Below are 21,714 nucleotides of genomic sequence, written 5' to 3' on the forward strand. Positions count from 1 at the left end.
AGCAAATATGAACAGAATCATAATAAGCATGAGGACCACTTTTTGGGGGATTTCGAGATCAAAGCAGTGATGGTTCCGTTATGAACAGTTATATGTGCAATCAGTCCCACTGCTTAAAACTGTAAGTCTGCACATAGAGATATATTGTAGGTATTATACAGTATGACAGTTGTGCTGTCGCATGATCACATAAAGTATGCGAGAATGACTATCTCGTAATTGCGAGATAAGGGTGGGGGTTTTTTTTTCCTTGGTGGCAGCTGTGTGCTTCTGTACTGACTAGATCTGTTTCGCGGTCTGGTTTCAGGGTAATCCTGGACCACCCGGCCCACCCGGGCCCAAGGGGATCATCAGTGAGCAGAAGAAGCCCGGAGATGGGGAGGTCCAGAGAGGGGACAAGGTAAGAATGGGGGTTATTACTCCCTTCTAACGCACTGCTACCCGGGCTTCAGTGTAAAGTAAGATTTTTTGAAGTTCTTTTTAAGTTTTAGTCAAGCCAGTTACATGAACAAAATGTAATTAGTAACACTGGTTTATTTTTAAAAAGTAACTCATTATTGTTACAGTGAGTACCTTATCAAGTCTGATGTGGTATTGTAAATTAGTAACTCTGTGATTGTGGCACAGATAGTGAACATATGTGAGTTTATAGTACCACTGCATAAACTGCAGAGTTAATATGATCTGCTTAGCACTAAAGCTGAGCTGAGGGAATGATATTGTCTTTATTTTAATATTAACTTGATTAAAAATATAATGCTCTGTACATATGTAATTACTCATTGTACCTGCATGCAAGCTCTTAATATTCTTGTAATGCTGAAACAGACATTCAGTTTCCTACTTGATAAGCCTATAAAAACATTTAATTACAGCTGTAAGTTGTTGAAAATAACTGGTTACCTTCTCCATTGTCACAGTTTTGATGATGACCAGCTTTCATCCTTTTAACAAAACATCTTACTCAAAGATGTGGATTAGCGGCTTTTAGTATCTTTTATAATTCCGTTTTTTGTTGACATGTTGCATTATTCTACATGGGAGGCAAAAAACGTTTGTCATCATATTCCTAGTGTTCTGCATTTTTAGTTTTTATTTCATCACGCAATGTCCTTGTTTTCCAGTTAAGCTAAAACATTATAATCGTAAATCGTTATGAAACAAGGACTGAGCTACTTTTCCTTGATGCCAAACAGCGGCTAAAATAGTCATTAATCCCTCAGTTACCAAAAGCAGGTGATGCTGATCACTGATCAAATCTGTGTTGAGCAACCAGTATAGGGCTGAGTACATGTATCCTCTTGTTTAATAAGACATCTGATTACTTTCAATAGATCAGAAATGTAGTGAGCAACACACACAACTGTGATGTTTTAAATAATTCTGAATAAAATTGACTTGTATGGTCTTCTTCACTGTACGATTGATAGGTAGATTTTTTAAAACTCCCATATCACTAGCTTCTCCCTGAAACTTTATCACTTCTTTTGGTTGTCTATATTTGCTTCTTATTCTAATGGAGCTGGGGTTTCAACGTATATATATGCACTGTGCAAGTTAATCTTTGATATTTGTTCTCCTGCCTTACATAGTTTCACCAAATTCTCTCGATTAGTAAATGTTATGGTAAATTGTGATATAGTGATTTTCGGTCTCAAATGGTTGTACTTCTCTCTTATTCCCACTAGAGGGCACCACCAATTTGATGTTATTTACAGATCTGTTTGTGAAACTTGGACAGTGTTTGGTGTTCCTGTCCTTGTCCATGAGGGCCATTTTCACTGTGTTGTCATTTGTATTTTGTAATGGCAAACAATTGACATCCCTCCTGTTTTCTCTCCTGGCAGGGTGACCAGGGAGAACCTGGCCAGCCTGGCCTCCCTGGACCTCCAGGACCTTCAGTAAGTAGATGTCAGCCCTGAGAAACTGAACTAAGCCTCCTGTTGCTTTATCCCTAGTTATAACAAGCCCAAGGGAGCCCCATTGAAATACATTCATATTGAATCTTCCTTCAGCCATCACTTACCAGTCACAAAGAATAGTCGAAAATGTTTCAAAACCAGATAGACACCCCATAGCTTGTTGTGCACCTTCAGACAAGCAACTTGTCAGCAATGAAGGAAACCGTAATGACAGTTTTGTTTTCCAGTGAGGAAGAATGATGAGTTTCCTTTAATGAACAGTAAATCCACCTTTCTTTGAATGAGTGGCGACAATGATTAATAAGCCCTTTTAGAAAAGGATTCTCTCTTGTAGCCCTATTTAGGCGGGCAGAAGCGAGTAGTATTAAATGGCTTTCTTCAGTAAGTTGTCAGACTATACCGATATCCCAAATCCTGTCGTCAGTGGGTTAAAAAGGGAGGTCACAGCAAAGCATTATATTAAATAGGACAAGGAACTTCAAAGCAATTATCTCAAAGCCACTTTTCTGATCCATAAAGGCACGTAGCACAATTACATTACAAAGCCAAAATTAAATGTATTCAACTCGGCAAGATTTCTTTGCAGAGGTTGAAGGGTAGAATTGCATATGTTTTCCATTTTTAATGTCCTTAAAGACCTTTTAGTAATCTTAAAGAATTGAGAGTTAATACTTCATGAAGTTGCCTTGATCTTTTGCTTTGGAATGCATTTTGAACATTGGAGAAAATGAACAGTGTCTGCGTCTTATGAGGTCTGCCCGACTGGTGACAGAGACTCTGGGAACAGCCTGCTGTAGATCCCCCTTGAAAGTGGAAAAACACTGTTTAAGTCATGTGGGAGGCACTCCTCGCTCTCTGCTCCACCCTCCCATCTTCAGTCTGTGCTCTGTGTTCCAGGGTCCTCCTGGTGGTCCAAAGGGTGAGAAGGGGGAGCCAGGGGAACCGGGCAAGAGGGTAAGTAGGCCGGGACGAGTTCCTGAAAGCACGCAGGAAAACTTATTTGGAATTGATGAAACCTGACATTCGTGAGGCTGACTTGTTTGCTGTATTTCCTTCTCAAAGGGAAAGCCAGGAAAAGATGGTGATCCTGGGCCAAAAGGATTCCAGGTGAGTATTCTTGCAATAGGGTTGGCTTGGTCCCACAACAGAAGTGTGATAGTTTTGTCCTGCAGGGAATTATAGTTGGTGGAAAGATGTGCTCTTCAGTGCAATGCCAGCAGCAGTTACGGGTTTCTTTAACCACAGCTAGGGTACTGTCAGACACGGTATTCCTCTGGTATCTGTCTGAAGAGTAGATGTATCCAAAAAGGAAAATTCACAAGCATCCCTGTCCGTTTCCATTTTTCAAACCAAGTATTCCTTGCCTCCATTCTGAAAACATTATACATGCCTCCATTCTCAACAGGAATGTCACAGTTTAATTTGTTGTCAAAAGCAGTGGGAATGTAAAATTAATATTTGAATGTTATATTCCAAGAATGCTTCTGAGCAAGCAGATACAGTACATATAGTAGATCTAGCTAGAGATATTCATTCATTTCCATTAATAAAGAATGGAACTGGTTTTGCAGCGATTTTGAATTATTGACTTTGGGGTGGCTGGGCTTTCAAGTTCAAGTTTGTCATTATACTCATACACAGGTATATGGTAAAACGAAATGCTATTTAGCTAGCTCTCAAATAAGGTAAGTAGTGCAAAAAACAATACAATTGTGTAAGAAAAGACAGACAGACAACAAGCATTGTGCAAAACAACAACAGTTGTGCAAAATCATACATCCCCAGAATGAAATAAATGATACAAAATAATGGGGAGTGAATGTCTTGACATGTGAGGTAGAGGTAGATTTCAATGTGCGTTTGAGTTTTGATAAAGAGAGAAGGCACCATAAGGGTTCAGATCATAGGTGAGAGAGGCTGGGAGTTTAATAGTTTGATAGTGCGGGGGTAAAAACTGTCACTGAGTCTGGTAGTCTGGGCCCAAATGCTCTGATACCATTTTCCAGATGGTAGAGGGAAAACAGTCTGTATCTGGGGTGTATGGGGTCTTTTATGATGCTTAGAGCTTACCTCAAGCACCGTCTGTCATAAATGTCCTGAATGGGTGGGAGAGCAACCCCAGTGATGGACTGGGCAGTTTTCACCACCCCTGGATGGAATGTGTGGCCACCCAGCGATCCCAGCTGGAAAAACCACCAGCTCGAACAACACAGGTGATCTTTTTCTCCCCGTGTCCCTACAGGGTCCTCCTGGCGGTTCCGGCGTTCCAGGGCAGCCGGGCTTCGATGGCGATCGGGTAAGTATCTCTCTGGCCCCCCCTCCGATAAGAGTCCGATATGGTCCTAAACCGCAAAAGGTCCTTAACTTGCCAGCAGCCATATCACCCTGCAACTCACTACTGGCAGCTCCACTGAAGCTCAGCAGGTGCCTGGTCAGTACCTGGATGGGAGACCTCCTGGGAAAAAACTAAGGTTACTGCTGGAAGAGGTATTAGAGGGGCCACTAGGGGGCGCTCACCCTGGAGGCTGTGTGGTACCTAATGTCCCAGTATAGTGATGGGGGTACTATACTGTAAAAAGGGGCTGTCCTTTCGATAAGATGTAAAGCCAAGGTCCTGACACTCTGTGGTCATTAAAAATCCCAGGGCGTTTCTCGAAAAGAGTAGGGCGTCCTGGCCAAATTTCCCATTGGCCCTTACCAATCATGGCCTCCTAATAATCCCCATCTATGAATTGGCTTCATCAGTCTGTTCTCCTCCCCACTGATAGCTGATGTGTGGTGAGCGTTCTGGCGCACTATGGCTGCCGTCACATCATGCAGGTGGGGGCTACACACTGGTGGTGGTGGAGGGGAGTCCCCATTACCTGTAAAGCGCTTTGAGTGGAGTGTCCAGAAAAGCACTATATACAGTAAGTGTAAAGAATTATTACTAAACGTACTAAAAAAATGACATTTTCTGACAAAGAAGAATGAGAGTATTGCCTCGCAGTATGTCTTAAGGTGTATAATTGGGGCAAATCTTTTTGGAGGTGGCTGATTTTCTGTTTCATTTCAGGGAGAAAAGGGCGATCGTGGTTTCCCAGGGCCTCCTGGTGTGGTAAGAACAATTACATGGGGGGTAAAGGGAGGTGGAGTGGAACCTTGTGATTTATGGGAAGGATACCTTTAGGCAAACCCCAATATCATAAGTGATATTTTTACAGGGGATGTTCACAGCACTGCTGTCCAGATCATTAGACTGTTCCTCCCATCCTGCTGAAGGGCAGTTAAATACTTTCTGCTTGTAGTTTTGAAGAGCTCATAACAGGGCTTTGTCTTTTGTGCTTCCCATGACATCAGGTTATTTTTTTGTTCCGGTTCAGGGATGTGGACATTGATACTTAGGCAAAGTACTTGTGCTCTTTTTTTTTTACTTTTTCTGCTGAGCGCAGATTATGAAGGTGGTTGTTTAAAAAATCCTCACATCTGACCCGTTGCCTTTTAACATAAAAATACAACCCTATTGTCTGGATGTTAATATAGGAGAGCAATATCACAGGAATGTTCCGGTACCTCCTGCAGTTTCATGTGGACCAAGTCACATTTGTTTACGTAATTATCAACATTAAAAATAATAGTACATAGTAAGAGAAAACAAGGTACTGTAAAAGATAATTAAAAGAAATCAATACATTGAAAAGCTACGTGGCCCTTGTATAAAAGGCAAGGTGAGAAGGTATTTTTAAGATTACATTTAAAAATGTCAATAGACTATGAAACCTGTAGCTCTTCTGGCAAGCTGCTCCATAGATGAGGACCGTACACAATAAAAGCGGTCTCTCAGGTCTTGGTCAGAGGACCAGAGGAATTGGATAGGAACCTAATTTAAGTGCATTTCAGACATATATTCAGGGCAAATACTTGATTTATACAGTGAAGGCCCTTTAAACCAGGTGTAATATGTGCTCTCTTTCTGTTCTTGGTCAACAGATGTGCTACTCTATTTTTAATCTAAATAAAGCTTGTAATTAAAGCTTTCTTGGGGTGATCAGACAGGAGGACATTGCAGTACCAGAGCCTACTAGTTAAAAAAATGTGTACATTAGATTCTCAGTACCTGCCTGATAACAGCTGTACTTTTGCAATATCTCTGAGGTGATGAATAAGCTTTATTTATGACATTATTGATGTGGGCTTTGAGATTTAAATCAGGATCAAAAGAACACACTTAGGTTTTTAACTAGTGGCTTGATGTTGTGTGTCAGGATGTTGAGAGCACAGTTTCTCTCTCTGGGCCTTCATTCCAATAACCAGGCCCTGTTTTGTCCTTGTTCAATTGTAGGATGGTCTGAGTCATCCACAGGTTAATATCCTCTGTACACATAACCAGTTCAGCAATAGGGTTCTCAACATTAAGCGAATCAGAGATGTATAACATCAACTGCATAGCTATGAAAATCAATCTCATGCTCCATAATAGCATTTCACAGATGTGACATGTGAAAACTGAAACAATATCAGTCCCGGAATTAAGCCTTGAGGGACGCCACAAGTGTTTCTAATTTTGGAAGAGAAACAATTTTCAATAGAAACAAAATATTTCCAACTAAATGCATAGATTTGAACTGCTCCAGATAGGCCAAACCAACTCTACAGTCACTCAATGAGAATAGGTGGAAAAGCACCCTGTTGCTCTCCGTTTTGCTCTACTGATGTGCAAGTGGCTTTAGAGGGGGTTAGGATTCATGCCTTTTTGTTTTCCAGGAGTCAGTCCTGGAATTTTGGAGGGAAATAGTTAAAATAGGAAAAATTCCTTAAAAAAGGGTCAGCTGTTTTCAGTCACCAGCATGTATTCGTGTTTTTCAGTAAAAATTAAGAGTAATTGAAAAATGGGGTTATGTGTTGCAGGTCATCCCTGGATCAGATTTGAACGGTGTTGGTGCAAAAGGAGACATTGGATTTCCTGGAAGCCCGGGAAGAAAGGGGGAAAGAGGGCCACCAGGTAGCTATCGGAGACCAGGGACATTAGGTTGCACTAAGGGATGCCTAAAGGAGAATCCAGGTTTTTCTGTGATTATCACTTATTTTGGGCTCTTACCCCACGTTGAGAGTTCTGTAGCATATACTGTAACATTAGCTTTATATTACCACACCAATTAGGTTTGTATAGCGAAATTATCCCTTGCAAAGATTATCCCATGAAATGATCCCTTATTGTATCAGCTCTGCTTATGTTGGTCACCTTGACTTAAGGTGTCTGCAAAACAATAATGATGAATTTCTCATTATCTCACTGCGCTTTGAACCTAAGCACTGGGAATGTCTTGTGTTTTGGGAGAATCTGCATGCTATAATCGTGCACAGGATGGCTTCACAGCACATCCAGTCTACATTGTGCTGATAGTCTTTCAAAGGCAGCCAGTACCACTTTTCAGATGGTACAGAAACAAAGGGGGACAAGAATAGGGGTAAGTAACTTCTTGGAGTTGTAGACTGATTTCAAATGAAGGTCTTATTTTACCAGCACAGGCTAAGTAGATAAAATCACATGTGGCTGTGCTCTTCCTGTTCCTTTTGTCCCAGTAAAGCCAGTGGTGTGTGTCAGTGGACAGGATCCACATCATGTACTGTACATGTGTTCTTTGACATTTCTCATTGTGACACTAGGGAGCTGATTCGGAAACAGGTTTACTTGAGGTAGGATTGTTGGATACACTTGAGAATTCCTCAAACTGATCAGTGGATTGGTTAAAGAAATCTCATCCAGAATGTGATCACCACTAGGTTTGGTGTAGATGTGTACCCATTCTCTTTACGTACTGTAGCAGTTGTCAGACTTCTTGGTGTTCAGGGCTAAATCTGTATTGGAAATGACTCACTCTGTGTGAGTCTGGACTGGAGATTTGTGTTAAACATTAAATGCTTCATTACCTTTTATATAGCTGTGGTAGACCTGCCTGGCTTTTGATGTGGCAAAATTAACGTATTGACTGAATTTAACTTGTTTGGTGTAGTAATGTAACAGTATACACTCTAATGTCAGTTATAAAAAGTCAAGAGAGCTGTATGTCATCACTTACAGTTTTAATGCTGCAAAAATGACCAGGGTCTCAGAGAAGGATGCCTATTATACTACAAACGTGGAAGTACGGTTCTATTCTTTGGTTAATGTGAAAAGGATCATAAAATTGCACAGATGGCAAAGTCTACCCCTCACTCTTGTTTGCTCTGAATTACAGGTATATCAGGCCCCGCTGGGCAACCCGGCCTTCCAGGTGAGTTATACTGTTTTCTAAGGCTTATAGGCTGGATCCATGCATTCTAATAGGCAATGTTAAGACTAGAGTAAAACAACGATAAAGGAGGAGTAGAAAAACTGTGTCCCCACCCTAGCAGTGAGTCTCCACACTCACCATCATGGAAAGTGTTCTTACATGCGTGTTTGAGCAGGTTTGTTCCTCAGTGTTCCACTGCATACAAAGCAGGCCTTTAAAAAGGAAGAGTGGCATATTCTGTTCACACAGGTCCTTTCACCCACCTTCCTCAGAAGTACTCAGAATCCACCTGCCTCGGTACACACACCACTCCAAAATGTTGTTGTTATTCACATTATTTCTGCAAAAGTGTGTGCAGCTGGATTATTTTAGTATTTTCATCATTTTTTTTCCTGCTGGGCAGCTTTTTTATAACCTATAAGTGTCTGTTCTTTTTTCTTTTTCTCTTGTCTTTATGAAATGTATTAATGTACCTTAGTCATGTTCACCACATATTGCTTAGTGCTCCACAGTAAGGGTGGATGAGAAAAACTTGAACTATCCTTGGGTCCAAATGCCGTGAATGGCCAACAGAGAAGCTGGCGCCCCGGGACATGTCAGTCCGGTTCTTGACGAGAGTCCTTTGTGCTTCAGGTTCTTCACTTCCAGGCTCTCCTGGCCAACCTGGCTTCCCTGGGGAAAGGGGACTGAAGGGCGATCAAGGGCAACCTGGAGTATCCCTCCCTGGGCCACCTGGACTCAGTGGGCGACCAGGGCCCCCTGGACCACCTGGGCTTCCGGGACCCCCAGGCAGCGTAACAGGTACAGTAGCAGCTAGAACTGTACCTGCCCAGTCTTTAAAACCCTTTGGTAAGATCCTCACCCCATCTTTGAGTTTCTGCTCCCTTGACCACAGCCTTGTTGTGTCATAGCAAAAAGCATAAACCCGTGCAGACCGTGGGTTTATGTAGTTCGGAACTTGCCCTGTTGGCCTGGCTTTTCTAGAAGTGTCCGAAACACAATGTAGTACACACTTCGTATCCGATATCAGTATGGTTAAAACAGAAACTGTTCCAATAAGGGCTTTTCTTTTTGTAGAGAGGTCTGTGAAAACTCTATAGACTACAGGCACTGCATGTTCCCCTAAGAGACACAAAATTTCTACAGCTTTGTAATATTGTAAATGTCATATTTTATTAATTATCCTCTTAATGAACAAGGCTGATGTGATGGACTTAATTTCTGGTTTCAGGTCTTCCTGTTATGATTTGAAGACATGTAATTCTGTTAAGTCGGTAGCTGGTTTGATGCAGTGGATCTGTTTCTGTAGATGTATAGCAGAGAGGTGACCTAATGTCCAGTTCTCTGTTACTGTTCTTCCACTTTTATGAAGCAGAAAAAGAGACACTACAAATGACCCTTCTTCAGCCTTTTGAATGGCAAAATGTAACTTTCATCGGTTCTGTTCACCTGCTGTTCTGTTTCCCCCTGAGCCCCTTGTTATTTGGTATTCCTTCAGTCATCTAGGTGGAAATGTTTGCCCGATGGTATGTGTTCTGTTTTTCTATGAATAAGTGTTGCCTGTTTCGGCCTCAGAACTATGCCAGGAATTCACCATGGCATAAATTCAGTCAGTATGGAGCTATGGTATTTTTTTCCTGGCCTTATTTGTGAAATACTTAATGAGAGAAAATTGGACCCAAACTTTGCAGTGTGAAGTTGGGTACTCACTCAAACATGAGTAAGCAGTTTGCAGAATTCAGTGAGTTGCTTCACTGCACATTTTGCAGAGGAACCTTATGCTGAAATCAAGTATGTTCTTATGGTGCGATTTATTAATGCCATATCGATTCTGTTCACCTGGAGTGTGACTGCTGTCTGTCTTCGCAGGTGTGGAGTGCAAAGACGGGTCCCCAGGTTTGCCAGGACAGCCCGGTCCCCAAGGTTTTCCAGGAGAGTCTGGACTGAAAGGTAACTAGTTGAAATGGGCCTTCTCTCTTTCCCAAATGCACACTTGAGGTGTAAGGATTCTGTGCCATTCTGCAGGAGGAGAAAGAACATTGAATACCTAAGCTACTTGCTCACTTTGTGATTTTTTTGTAGTGTTTTTCATGCAAGAATGGACAGAATTCTGCCTGGGAAAGTGTTGAAAATCTTGCTTGTGTTCCTCACATAGTGCATTGAATGCCACCGAGTCTTGTCATTGGGCTTGGGGTTGCTAATGTTTTAGCATTTGTGTCCCATTGTGCCTGATGCTATCCCCTCTGGTCTCTTGCCCCAGGTGAAAAGGGGGATACCTGCTACAACTGTTTCAATATAGACCCACGTCCAGGGCCTATTGGACCCCCAGGACCCCCTGGTCTTCCTGGTAAGTGGCTCCTCCACAAGTGTTTCTGGGCAACCAGGGGACTCGAAGAAATATGAACCATGATAAAGCTCAAGCATAGTGAGCCTTTAATAACACCTGAATATCAGCATCCAGCAGCTGCTTTTATAACCTTGTTATACCAAAACAATGGTGTTGTTTGTGCGTTTTTTATGAATTCATAACTATGCAGATGTTTCTGAGTTTTCGACTGTGGTATTTATGCAACAGTTCTGCCTCACTCCTGCTCCGGCCATTATCTCAGAGTATTAATGTGTGTGATGGGAGCTCCCAGTAGACGTGTTACAGTGCATTTTTATGTGGTGCTTTTCAAGCAGAAGGAATCCGAAGTACTTCTAATGTGAGATGAAGGTCACATTCCCTGCAAATTAAACGTAGGGCCCATGTGGGTCACCTGAGGCAATTATTCTGTGGTTGAACTCATTACTTGAAATTTATCAAGTATTCCAGGATTAGAAGCCCAGTCGATTCTGTATTTATATATTTTTATGAATAATGATAAATATGTTTTATCATACATCCACCCAATTTGGGATCTCACATTTTGGTAAAACTTTGCCTTCTGCATAGCTTAGGAAATATTGAGCGTGTGGACATCATCCTTCAAAATGCCTGCCTGAGGAAACATTCAACATCTGACACCTACAAGCTCCACAGCACCTGAGGAGAGTTAGTGAGTGCTTCCAGAATGACTCTATTCATCTCTTTGTAGGATCTAGTGGGTTGCCTGGACTCAAAGGAGATAGAGGCTTCCCAGGTGGATCAGGCCCAATGGGACCTCCTGTAAGTAACAGCCTTTTCTCATGCAGATTTCCCTTCCTTTAACTTCACTTCCTATTGCTCTTCCCGACAGTAAAGAAGTAGCATGTAATTCAAGTGCTACTGTATCTTATTGGATGCAAGGGGGAAGAGAGGAAAAATCAACATGGAAATTTCAGTCATACCAGCTAAGGACTACTATGTGTATATCAGTAAACTGTTACCTGTATGTTTAAAGGGATCTGTGCTAACTCTGCCTAGAATACTTCTTAAAACTGCTATTGCTGGTGACTATATTGACGATTGTTTTTTTCTGATGGTCAGAGTTCATTGGATTTCATGACCCCCTTAAAACAAATGGTTGTCTTTCATTTCTGGCACTTTGGTGTAATAGGTGAGATACTGTAGGTACAGCCTCGTGTTCCCTTGTGAATCTTCTGCAAGTCTGGGTATTTTAGACCAACCTGAGACCTGAAGCTGAGGAAATTCAAGTGGATGTCAGTATTAAAGTAAGAGGCTGGAAAGAGGGGCAAAGCTGTTACTGCAAGGTGGTACTGGAAATGTGTATTTGTGGAGAGAGTTCTGTAAAAGTTTGTTTTATTGAGCTGTATTCCTCCACATCATGCAAGGAATGGAGGTTTTAAGAGGTAGAATATGGTTGCAATTCCTAACAAGTCTCTGATTCCAGGGTTTGCCAGGTGGCCCAGGACTTCCTGGAATCCCAGGTATGAAGGGCGATCCTGGTGATGCCATCGCTCTCCCAGATATGAAGGGTGATAAGGGAGACCCAGGATTCCCAGGGCTCCCTGGTCCGCCTGGCCCAGAGGGAAGACCAGGCCGAGATGGCTTGCCTGGATCATCCGGACCTAAAGGAGCCCCTGTGAGTAGAGTCCATAACCCCCTGTGGACAGAAGATGACCAGTTATCTCATTCCAAGTCCTAAATAACATTTCACATATAGGCTTTGTAATCTTCTTGTAAAGGCTGACTATCATGTGGCTCCTTGTTCCCGATTTTGTGCTTAATTTGAAATTTGTAATTTTGTTATATAACGTCAATGAATTAATGACCAGAAGCCATATCACTCTTCAACTCACAACTGGCTACCCACTGAAGCTAAGCAGGTGTGAGCCTGGTCAGTACCTGTATGAGAGAGCTCCTGGGAAAAACTAAGGTTGCTGCTGGAAGAGGTGTTAATGGGGTCAGCAGGGGATTCTCACCCTGCAGTCCATGTGGGTCCTAATGCCCCAGTATAGTGATGGGGACCCTATACTGTAAACAGGCGCCGTCCTTCGAATGAGATGTAAAACCAAGGTCCTGACTCACTTTGGTCATTAAAAATCCCAGGGCATTTCTTGAAAAGAGTAGGGGTTTAACCCCAGCTACCTGGCCAAATTTCCCATTGGCCCTTACCAGTCATGATCTCCTAATAATCCCCATCTATGAATTGGCTTCATTTCTCTGCTCTCCTCCCCACTGATAGCTGATGTGTGGTGAGCGTTGTGGCGCACTATGGCTGCCGTCACATCATCTAGGTGGATGCTGTACATTGGTGGTGGTGGAGGGGAGTCCGCATTACCTGTAAAGCGCTTTGAGTGGAGTGTCCAGAAATTATTATTATTATAATGGCTGTGGCTAAATATCTGCACCTGTAGCTGGAAGGTTGTCGGTTCAAATCCCGCAGCCGGCAGAGGAATCCAACTCCATTGGGCCCCTGAGCAAGGCTCTTAACCCCAGCTTCTCCAGGGGTGCTGTATAAATGGCTGACCCTGCGCTCTGACTCCAAGCTTCTCTCTCCCTGTCTTTGTGCCTGTCTGATGGAGAGCAAGCTGGGTATGCGAAAACGACAAATTCCTAATGCAAGAAATTGTATATGGCCACATATAAAGTATAAAGCGATCTTATCTTATCTTAAATTGGGACTGAAGTTCCCCTTTAATGTTCTCGAGGGTCATAATCCTAATAATCGAGCATTTGAGAATCCAAGATGGCATTAACACGAGTCAAACAGCATCTCGAGCATGGTCTGATTCGATTCCTATACACCATTATTGGTTTAAATCCTTAGCCTTTTGGGTTTTATCTTGTTGCCTACAGTATGTACTGTAGGTGGTGAAATTAAAAATCTGACTCTGCCAGTTTGAGTCTTAGTACCTGATGTGAACTGATGGCTTCTGTCTCTGAAGGGAGCCCTGTTGGTGAAAGGAGAGCGAGGTTCTCCAGGTGACCCAGGCTTTCAAGGCGTCCCCGGTGAGAGAGGACCCCAGGGGCCCCCAGGGTTTGGACCCCCAGGTCCTCCAGGGGAGAAAGGAGTCCAGGGGGTGTCTGGGCGTCCAGGATCCCCAGGAACACCAGGTAAGGCTCTGAATGGGCCGTCTGATGTGTTGTGATCTTTGATTTATATTGCGAGTTGCCAAATGTGCTGTCCTAAGTTCTCTTCTCCCCTGTGGAAAAGGTTTGTTTTGGAAACACTGAATAATTATTTTCTGCCCAAAGAGGACAAAAACACAAGTTGAAGCACATTCCGTTGGTTTTAGGCTTCCATTTCTTTCAGGGTATCTAGTGGCCCTCAGTTCAGTGCCTTGCAAGGCCCCTTAGTTTAACTGCTTGCACAACACTGCTGTAAATCAGGCCTCAACACCCTCAAAGCAAGTACATCTCAGATTAAGATGATTTTGTTTGGAATGAAACAGGGGCTTTGCTCAGCTCCATCCAAAAGATATAAGAAAATATGCATCCAATAAGTAATGCATAGATATTGATTGAGAAGGAGAAACATTGCAATACTTTTGAAAGCATTGTGAAATGTTTAATTATTAAAGTTCTTTAGACATTGTCTTATTTAAATGTTAAACATGTATTTGGGTGTGCTTGAAATTGTATGCGAATGTTCCATTATATTCAAGTCATTATAGTATTCATTCCATTACAACAATGTAAAGTAAATTCTGAGCATCAAAAATGTATTACTCTATTTATTTTGAAAGAGTTGGTTGGATACAAGATCATGAGGTGGTTTATCTTGTTGAGTGTCAAGCCTTATAAAAAGAAATAAGAACACAGAAAATAACAGCTGTGCTTCACACATGAGGAAAGCAGTCCCTTTGTGGAGGAAAAGCTCATGTGGACTTTCCAGCAGTCAAGACAGCATTGAATCAAAGTGTTGTAAAGACCTCCTTAATGGATGTCATCAAGTACAGAGCGAATATATAGAATGGCACGAGTTGCTGTGTACACCAGACTAAATGATGGAGCAGTCCAAGTGTAGTGGTCTGGACAGGAGTCCTGGAACCTCATCAGCTGTTCATCATGACATTATTGCAGCAGGTGAAATCCACATGCTGCTCTTAAAAAAACTGCTTTCTTGCAAAATGAGAATGTGATAGTTATGCTGTGTGTCCCACTTGTCAGATTTGAGCTTTTTTGGGATGAATTAGATGACGTATGGCATCTAGGTTTCAGAGACCCATGAACAGGCAGAATTCCACAAGACAGCCAGTATTTAAAGCCAGTATAATTCATAAATCCTTTCGGATGCATCTACTGTTTCTTGTGTAAATAAATATTTAGCATATATGTACAAATAAAGCGCATCTGAATTATTTCCTTTACTAATTGTATAGTGTTGACTGTTGTCTCGTTCCCAAAATTCTCTAAACCATTTCTCAAAATGCCTTCACGTTTTTGTGTAAAGTTGATACATTTCCATCTGTTAACACTGCAATTATAATTACAGATTAACAATCCTCATACTGACGCCTGTGGCACTCCTCGTCATGACCCACTCTCGGGTTTTCAGTTATTAGACTGAAATCGAGATTGTGTGTATGATTTGTGAGCAGTCATATTGAACGGAATATTTCCATGAAGATTAGGACAACCTCCCTTTAAAATGCTGCCATTGCCTTATAGGCCAGCACTGCTGATTTACTGTGACTCATAATACTCAATTTGTTCTACGACTCCAAGGAAAATTAAACTTATCAATCCCATCTTGTCTAATTTTAATACCTTAATACTGTCCTTAAGAAATATCTTCTTTTATTTTGTTTTGCTGGTGACCTTAACCCTAATGAGTAGAATTTCTCAGTTTTGTCTGTCCTCTTTCACGACACTATATGTCATTTTATGCTCTTCAGAGCTGAGAGACTCCCTCTTTTGTCTACAGGACCTAAAGGAGAACCAGGTCAAGCTCTCTCTGAAAAGGGACTACCAGGACCAATGGGGCCACCTGGAGACCCTGGTCTGTCGGGACCCCTAGGTATGAACCACCTATTATCTCAAAAACTCAAACTGTTTTAGGTTTTTGCAATATTGCAAGCTCTGTTTCAGAAATGGTACCACCTTCCTATTGTTGATCAAACTGCAAGGAAGCTCTTGAATTTACCATCAGGCTTCAAGAGGCGTGCCAGTCTAGAGAAATCCTTTGACAGTCAGTCATGTTAGTTGTCAAAGGCTAATTAATTAAGGTTAATTGCTGCTAAATGCTAATTGTTTGGTCTGTGCAGGTAATCCTGGGCAACCAGGGCAGCCCGGTTTCCCTGGTTTGCCAGGATCTAAGGGTGACCCAGGCCTTCCTGGCATTGGCCTGCCTGGACCTCCAGGGCCCAAAGGTAAGCAGTCTGAGTTTATATGTACTTCGACACATTTCCATAGCTCAAAGTCACTGGGATAGTTCTTAACAGATCCCAAGCCCTTTTATCTGTTAGATTCTGTTAGTTCCAGTTCATTTAGTCCCACTGGTGTGCTGCTATAGGACCTAGGAGCTGCACTGTGACACTGTCATTACAAGAGGCAGCCTACTAGAAACATGCCAGAAAATTAAGAGCAGGTCACGTGACCTCTCCGGGTCATACATTCTGTTTTCTAAAACTGAAATACAGGTAAAGGTATTAAATTTCTAGTAGCACGTATCATCAATATTTAAAAAAATATTGCTAATTTTGTGTGGTGCTCCCTGGGTGAATATAATCTGGTAAAACATAACATGATCTCTTCCAGTTACTGCAGCTGAGCTTTGACTGAAGAGTAACTTTCATGCTGGCTTCTCATTTAGGGTTCCCTGGACCTCCGGGCCTGCCTGGATCAGCTGGAAGCCCAGGAAGACCTGGTAATGATGGACGTCCAGGCCTACCGGGCAACCCAGGGTCCAAAGTAAGACTGGAACACTAGTCGGAGTTTGTCAAGTTAGAATTGGTCATCAGTTATGTTTTTGTGCGTCTCAGCTTGCAGCTGTGAACCTAGCAACCATGCACAAGTGAGAACGAGGACGTGTAGACAGACTTCTCTGACCCAGCCCACCTGTGAGTCAAAGTCTTTTAATACAGCACAGGCAGCATAGCTTCAGAGATTCTGTCCTGGTTGCTATAAGTGGTCCCCGTCATACGAAGAGAGGCCAGTCTGACTAATCCCACCCCACTCTCCAAGACACATAGCCAGCTGTGCACTACCACTTGGGGAATCTCGGACATAGCCAGCTAGGGACAAGACAACTTTTTATATATCAGGATTTATATATTCAATATTTTTATTTAATTTTATGAATATAATATATATATATTTGTATTTAAAATATATAAATCTAAATTTAGTATTTAGACTAGTGAGATTAGTTTCTTTTAGTTTCCCAAGTTGGTTCTGCTAACTCCTTCTAGCCCTTAGCCACACTTCTCCACAAAGTGGTCTTCACTTCTGCCCCAGTGATAACGTGGGCTCAAAATGTCCAATTCAAGTCCTTCGCTAACAACTCTCCACTTGTTTCTAGGGAGAGCCAGGGTTTGGACTTCCTGGTCCGCAGGGCCTGCCAGGACCTCCTGGGATGAAAGGAATTCCAGGACCGAAAGGGGATTCTGGGTTCCCCGGTACCCCTGGCCAGCCAGGACGCCCTGGCTTCGATGGCACCCCAGGGCAAAAAGGTCAGGATTGCAGGCTGTGCAACTCTTATTCGTGATGTATCAAAGGCTAAGAGGCAATTGCCTAGGTTATAAATCAACCCAAGGGAGTCATAGCCACTAAATTAAAAGGCTTGTTGTAATCTCCCAGAAGTTTGACATGGTTCAAGATTATCATTGTTCATTTCCCAGTTGATATATGTCCTGGAGTCAGAAAATTCAAATAGTTAAGCCAATCTGCTGAACAGGACTGCATGTGGCTATAGCCCATGAACAAGCAGGTTGAAAACTGCCCTCTGAGCTCTGTTGCGCGTCACAGATAGTGGTGCTCTTTTTCAGCCTTCTTTCCCGTCTGTCATAGGGGATTCTGGGCTTTCTGGTCAGCCAGGACTCCGTGGCCCTCCAGGACCTCCAGGATTTGGTATCCAGGGACCACCTGGCCCCCCTGGACCCCCAGGAGCTGTGGGTCCTCCAGGTACATCTTTGAATATCTTCCTCAAAAGCAGCCATTGTCCAATACTGTCATACACACAACGAATCCTCAGATTTGTAGTCATTGAGAATTATGTAGCTTGGAAAGATCAGTTCAGTTCAGTCCCTATGAGGCAAATCTCTAATTACAGAGTTTTTTCAGACGATTTAGGGTCTTGTTCTCAAACAAGGGCAAGTCAAAGCCAAAGTCCATAAATAAAATATGCAATCATTAGATGACAGATGAAAATGCAAATTCTGAAACCGACTGAGTTATTCAATAAAAAAGCTGCACTTGTGTGCACTTTGTACGAGTGATAATAGAGAATCATGTTAGCTACTAGCTCTTCTGCTCCCAACTGTCCTTTATTTCAGCCTGCTTTTAAATAATTGTAACCAGCCGGCCCGACTGTCATCGTACAGGGCCAAAAGCTGGAGTAATATTTGTAGGACTGAATCACATCTTGTGTGGTAAACAGAAACTCTTCCAGTGTTGTGAACAGTCTTAAACAATGACGCCTTGCTAGTTGTTCCACACTCTAGTTTTCAACATCTTAAAGTGCTGCTGAAGTGTATATATACAAACTGTTTATTTCTCTTTTCTGAATAAGACTGCACATAAAGAAACAAAATCTATTTTTTATCATTTCTTTATGGTTGTACTGTTGTGTTGTGAACCATATTGAAAAACCAGCATTCTGAACACATTTAAAAGGAAAGGTTGTGCATGGTATCTTTATCAATCCACTTAGTAATGTCATGCAGCACAGTCATCACTTATAACTACCAGAAATTTCTTGTTTGTTTCTTTTGCCGGATGCAAGAGTTTCACACCCAACTGCACGAGGACTATACCACTTTTGATCAGTTTTCACTCGTTGTTTTTTTTAATTGAACATGAGCACTTGGTTCCACTATGCATGCCTACATGAATGCGGTGCTTGAGGTTTTGGAGATGCCCCAGTGTTTTAGAGCACTCCCCAGCGATACCACACTGCCTGTGTTGAATGTGTCAAGGCCTGGATAACATCGGTTTTGAGTTTGTTGGGTTTATTGGCAGACTGCAGTGAGACTCACTGTCCTTTGTATCAGATTTCCTATATTTTGACAACTGATTCTCCAGATATCTATACCCTTTTTTCTCAGCACTCTCTTGGCATGGACTCACACTTGTTTAAACATTGATGCCTTTAGCAAATACTAGAGTGAAATACCAAACTGGATCAAGGCCTGGATTGTTCTACACAGAACAAAACGGCAAAAACAAAACTCAACGTTTAAAGCAAAATTTAAATATTGTGGCCCTTTTTAAAGTGTATAGTCTGTTTTTACAGATGCTGGACATTTCTGGCTCAAGTCATTAGTGGACTGTGCTGGGTTATGGAAAGAGCTTCTCTCTCATCCCCTCTGCCTCTTGTGCAACACTGCCTTCATAAGGCTCACTGGCCACCTGTGAGCTTGCAGTGTTGTGAGTGAATGCTACCTTTCCTGTAGGCACTACAGGACGTTCTGTGTGAAAATGAGATATAATGATTTTTATTTGATGGAAAAAAAAGCAGGTACAACTTTGTGAGTTTGGCAAAACCCAGCAAGTCACTGCTATTTTCTCATTCAATACAATTTGTAGATGAAGGAAGTGATTCCCTGGTGATCTATATTTATCAAATGCACTGTGCTGCATCTATTTTTTTAAATAAAATTTTAATTTTGTCACTGTACAAGGCATCAATATTTACCCAGCACTCCTCTGTCCTAACTTATTTCCCTTTTCTCCTGATGATCATTTCTACTAACCCATCCCACTAATCTTTGTTTAAAATCTAGATGGTAATTCATCAACGTTTCTACAGAGCTGGACAGGATGGAGTGGTATTGTAATATGCTGAACAGCACTGTGTTTGTTTCTCTTATGTGGAACTGGATTGGTCTAGGAATATGCTGCTTGTCCCATCCTGCCACACAGTCACAGTGCATGAATTCAATCTAGAGCAGGTGCTGTCATTCACTTTCCATTCTTTCTATGGATTTTGCGCAGCCCAGTCTAGTGCTGTAACTATCAATCAGGCACAGATATGGCCAGCAAGAAACTTATCCGTGGAGAGCCCCAGGAAATTGTGATTCCCACCTCTTGTACAAATATGTGGAAATAAAACTGCTGTGATGTTGTGGATAAAGTGACCGGACACTTTAAAGAACTGTTTTATAGCACCCTCAGTTTCAAAATCTCAACTGGTATAGAAACTGTCAGAAGCTGTACCTGTGCTCTCACAAATCCTGTCCTTCTGTGGTAGTACCACATAGCTTCAGCATTTTGCAATACCACCCCATGTCTGTCCACAGACATTTACTGAAACATTAGCTATCCATTGTGCGTTTAATAACGGACAGGGACTGATTGAGGATGACTTTCAACTGTAATAGTACAACATTTGTTTTACAATTATGCGCCTTTACCTTGTTTTCTAATCCCTCTCATCTTTGGCCTGTTTGAAATGCCTAATCCCTTCTCGCTACTCAACAATATGGTGCTCCCTAACCTGCTGACCTTTGACCTCAAGGTGAACCAGGTACTGTAGCTTGTTTCTCCAGCTTGGTGTGTGTGTCCTGTATGTTTTACCGATTTAATGTTGGGTGTTTGCATTTTTGGAAATGGAGGGAAATCTGGTGGTTGATTTTTTTTTTCCCAGTTTTTTTATGGGACTTGTCACCAAGTTGTGAGATCATACAAAACAACTTTGATGTTTCCATGAAATCATTCTGTGCACAACTTCTGGTAAGGCTGGAACAGACGGTTCAGTTCCCAGAAATAGACATCCTCAGGCTTTGCTGTCATTGTGTAATCTTGCTGTAAATGCACCAAAAGCTAATGTAGGAAATCCCAGGATTACTCTTGGTAATTTTCTGCCCTGTTTTTATGGTATGTTGAGCAGAAACAGGAAATTCTTATTTCATCCAAGGTTTTTGAATGGTGAGAATCATCACTGTTCACACTGTGTGCTGCTCCAGTTGGGAACAATGGAAAGGAACAGGTTACTAGAAATATCTGAAAACTGAAACACAAAGTTAAGAAGCTTGAAATGATAGAGACTCAGAACCTAGCACTTCAAGTATAAACAAGAATCCTAGAAGACTTCCTGCACTGAATACTCCCAAGCATCACTGTAATGCAAAGAATACCGAGGGACTGGCTTGAGTAATGACATGTGCCCTCGTTATAAAGAAGGGCTTGTGTTACAGTATTTGGTGCACAATGTTTGATGTATATACACTATACAAAATATGCTTGTGTTAAAGTATATCAGTCAATTGATGCAAATGAAAAAGCCATTAAGCAAGATAATACTGCAGTATCTGTTTCAATGATGTAAAGTTTTAAAGAATCTTGCTAGAGATGGATATTATTCTTGTCGCTTGTACATACCAGAAATCAGATGTTTTGCATGTACATAAACAAGATTTTATGTTGTTGCTGCTTTTTGTTAAGTAAAATGTCAGGTGAATGAAACATATTACCTGCTCTTTATGTGAAACACAGGCTGTTTCTCTGAATCGTTTGGACTTCTTGCTGTCCCTCCCTTCACCTTTTGAAAGCGTACTGCAATTTTTCTTGTGGCGGCTGTTTGAGTTGCTGGCAATTGCAGGCGTACGAAATCTTTTCACCTGGATTAGCAAAAGCAAAGTCAGTTTTTAAACATTTGTGGTGTATTCTTAAAAGGGGGGGATGTTGGATGTCCTGCAAGGCAGTCTGTCACAGGCTTCTCATGCTGACCGTCTTCCTGCCACAGGCTTCCCGGGAATAAATGGAGAGAAAGGAGACCCTGGACCCCCAGGACTGGATATTCCTGGTCCCCCAGGGGACTTCGGTAGCCCAGGATCTCGTGGGTCACCGGGAGTCCCCGGCCCTCCGGGACTGCCTGGCCAGTCTGGCAGAGACGGGTTACCAGGGCTGCCTGGTGAGTGAGCTGTGCACTCCTGAAATGTGTAGATGTTCCATCACCATTTCATTTTTCTCGATTGTTCACTGATGTTGTCAGAACCAGTATTATTAAAGC

At 42.1% G+C, this 21,714-nt stretch overlaps 1 protein-coding gene across 1 annotated transcript in view; it reads left to right on the top strand.

Moving 5' to 3' along the window:
- The window catches only part of col4a5 (collagen type IV alpha 5 chain), a 91,568-nt gene that overhangs the window by 39,337 nt on the left and 30,517 nt on the right, over positions 1-21,714 (top strand). The window contains exons 13-32 of the mRNA XM_088924587.1: positions 308-400; positions 1,848-1,901; positions 2,820-2,876; positions 2,985-3,029; positions 4,165-4,218; positions 4,978-5,019; positions 6,810-6,903; positions 8,141-8,176; positions 8,810-8,977; positions 10,046-10,126; positions 10,437-10,523; positions 11,254-11,324; positions 11,989-12,180; positions 13,487-13,655; positions 15,469-15,561; positions 15,809-15,913; positions 16,357-16,454; positions 17,065-17,215; positions 17,553-17,666; positions 21,448-21,615. Coding sequence (XP_088780713.1) covers positions 308-400; positions 1,848-1,901; positions 2,820-2,876; positions 2,985-3,029; positions 4,165-4,218; positions 4,978-5,019; positions 6,810-6,903; positions 8,141-8,176; positions 8,810-8,977; positions 10,046-10,126; positions 10,437-10,523; positions 11,254-11,324; positions 11,989-12,180; positions 13,487-13,655; positions 15,469-15,561; positions 15,809-15,913; positions 16,357-16,454; positions 17,065-17,215; positions 17,553-17,666; positions 21,448-21,615 — 1,972 coding nt within the window. The remainder of the gene's footprint in view (positions 1-307; positions 401-1,847; positions 1,902-2,819; positions 2,877-2,984; positions 3,030-4,164; positions 4,219-4,977; positions 5,020-6,809; positions 6,904-8,140; positions 8,177-8,809; positions 8,978-10,045; positions 10,127-10,436; positions 10,524-11,253; positions 11,325-11,988; positions 12,181-13,486; positions 13,656-15,468; positions 15,562-15,808; positions 15,914-16,356; positions 16,455-17,064; positions 17,216-17,552; positions 17,667-21,447; positions 21,616-21,714) is intronic.

This window comes from Atractosteus spatula, chromosome 9 (genome assembly GCF_055471065.1).
Source record: "Atractosteus spatula isolate fAtrSpa1 chromosome 9, fAtrSpa1.hap1, whole genome shotgun sequence".
Lineage (NCBI taxonomy): Eukaryota > Metazoa > Chordata > Actinopteri > Semionotiformes > Lepisosteidae > Atractosteus > Atractosteus spatula.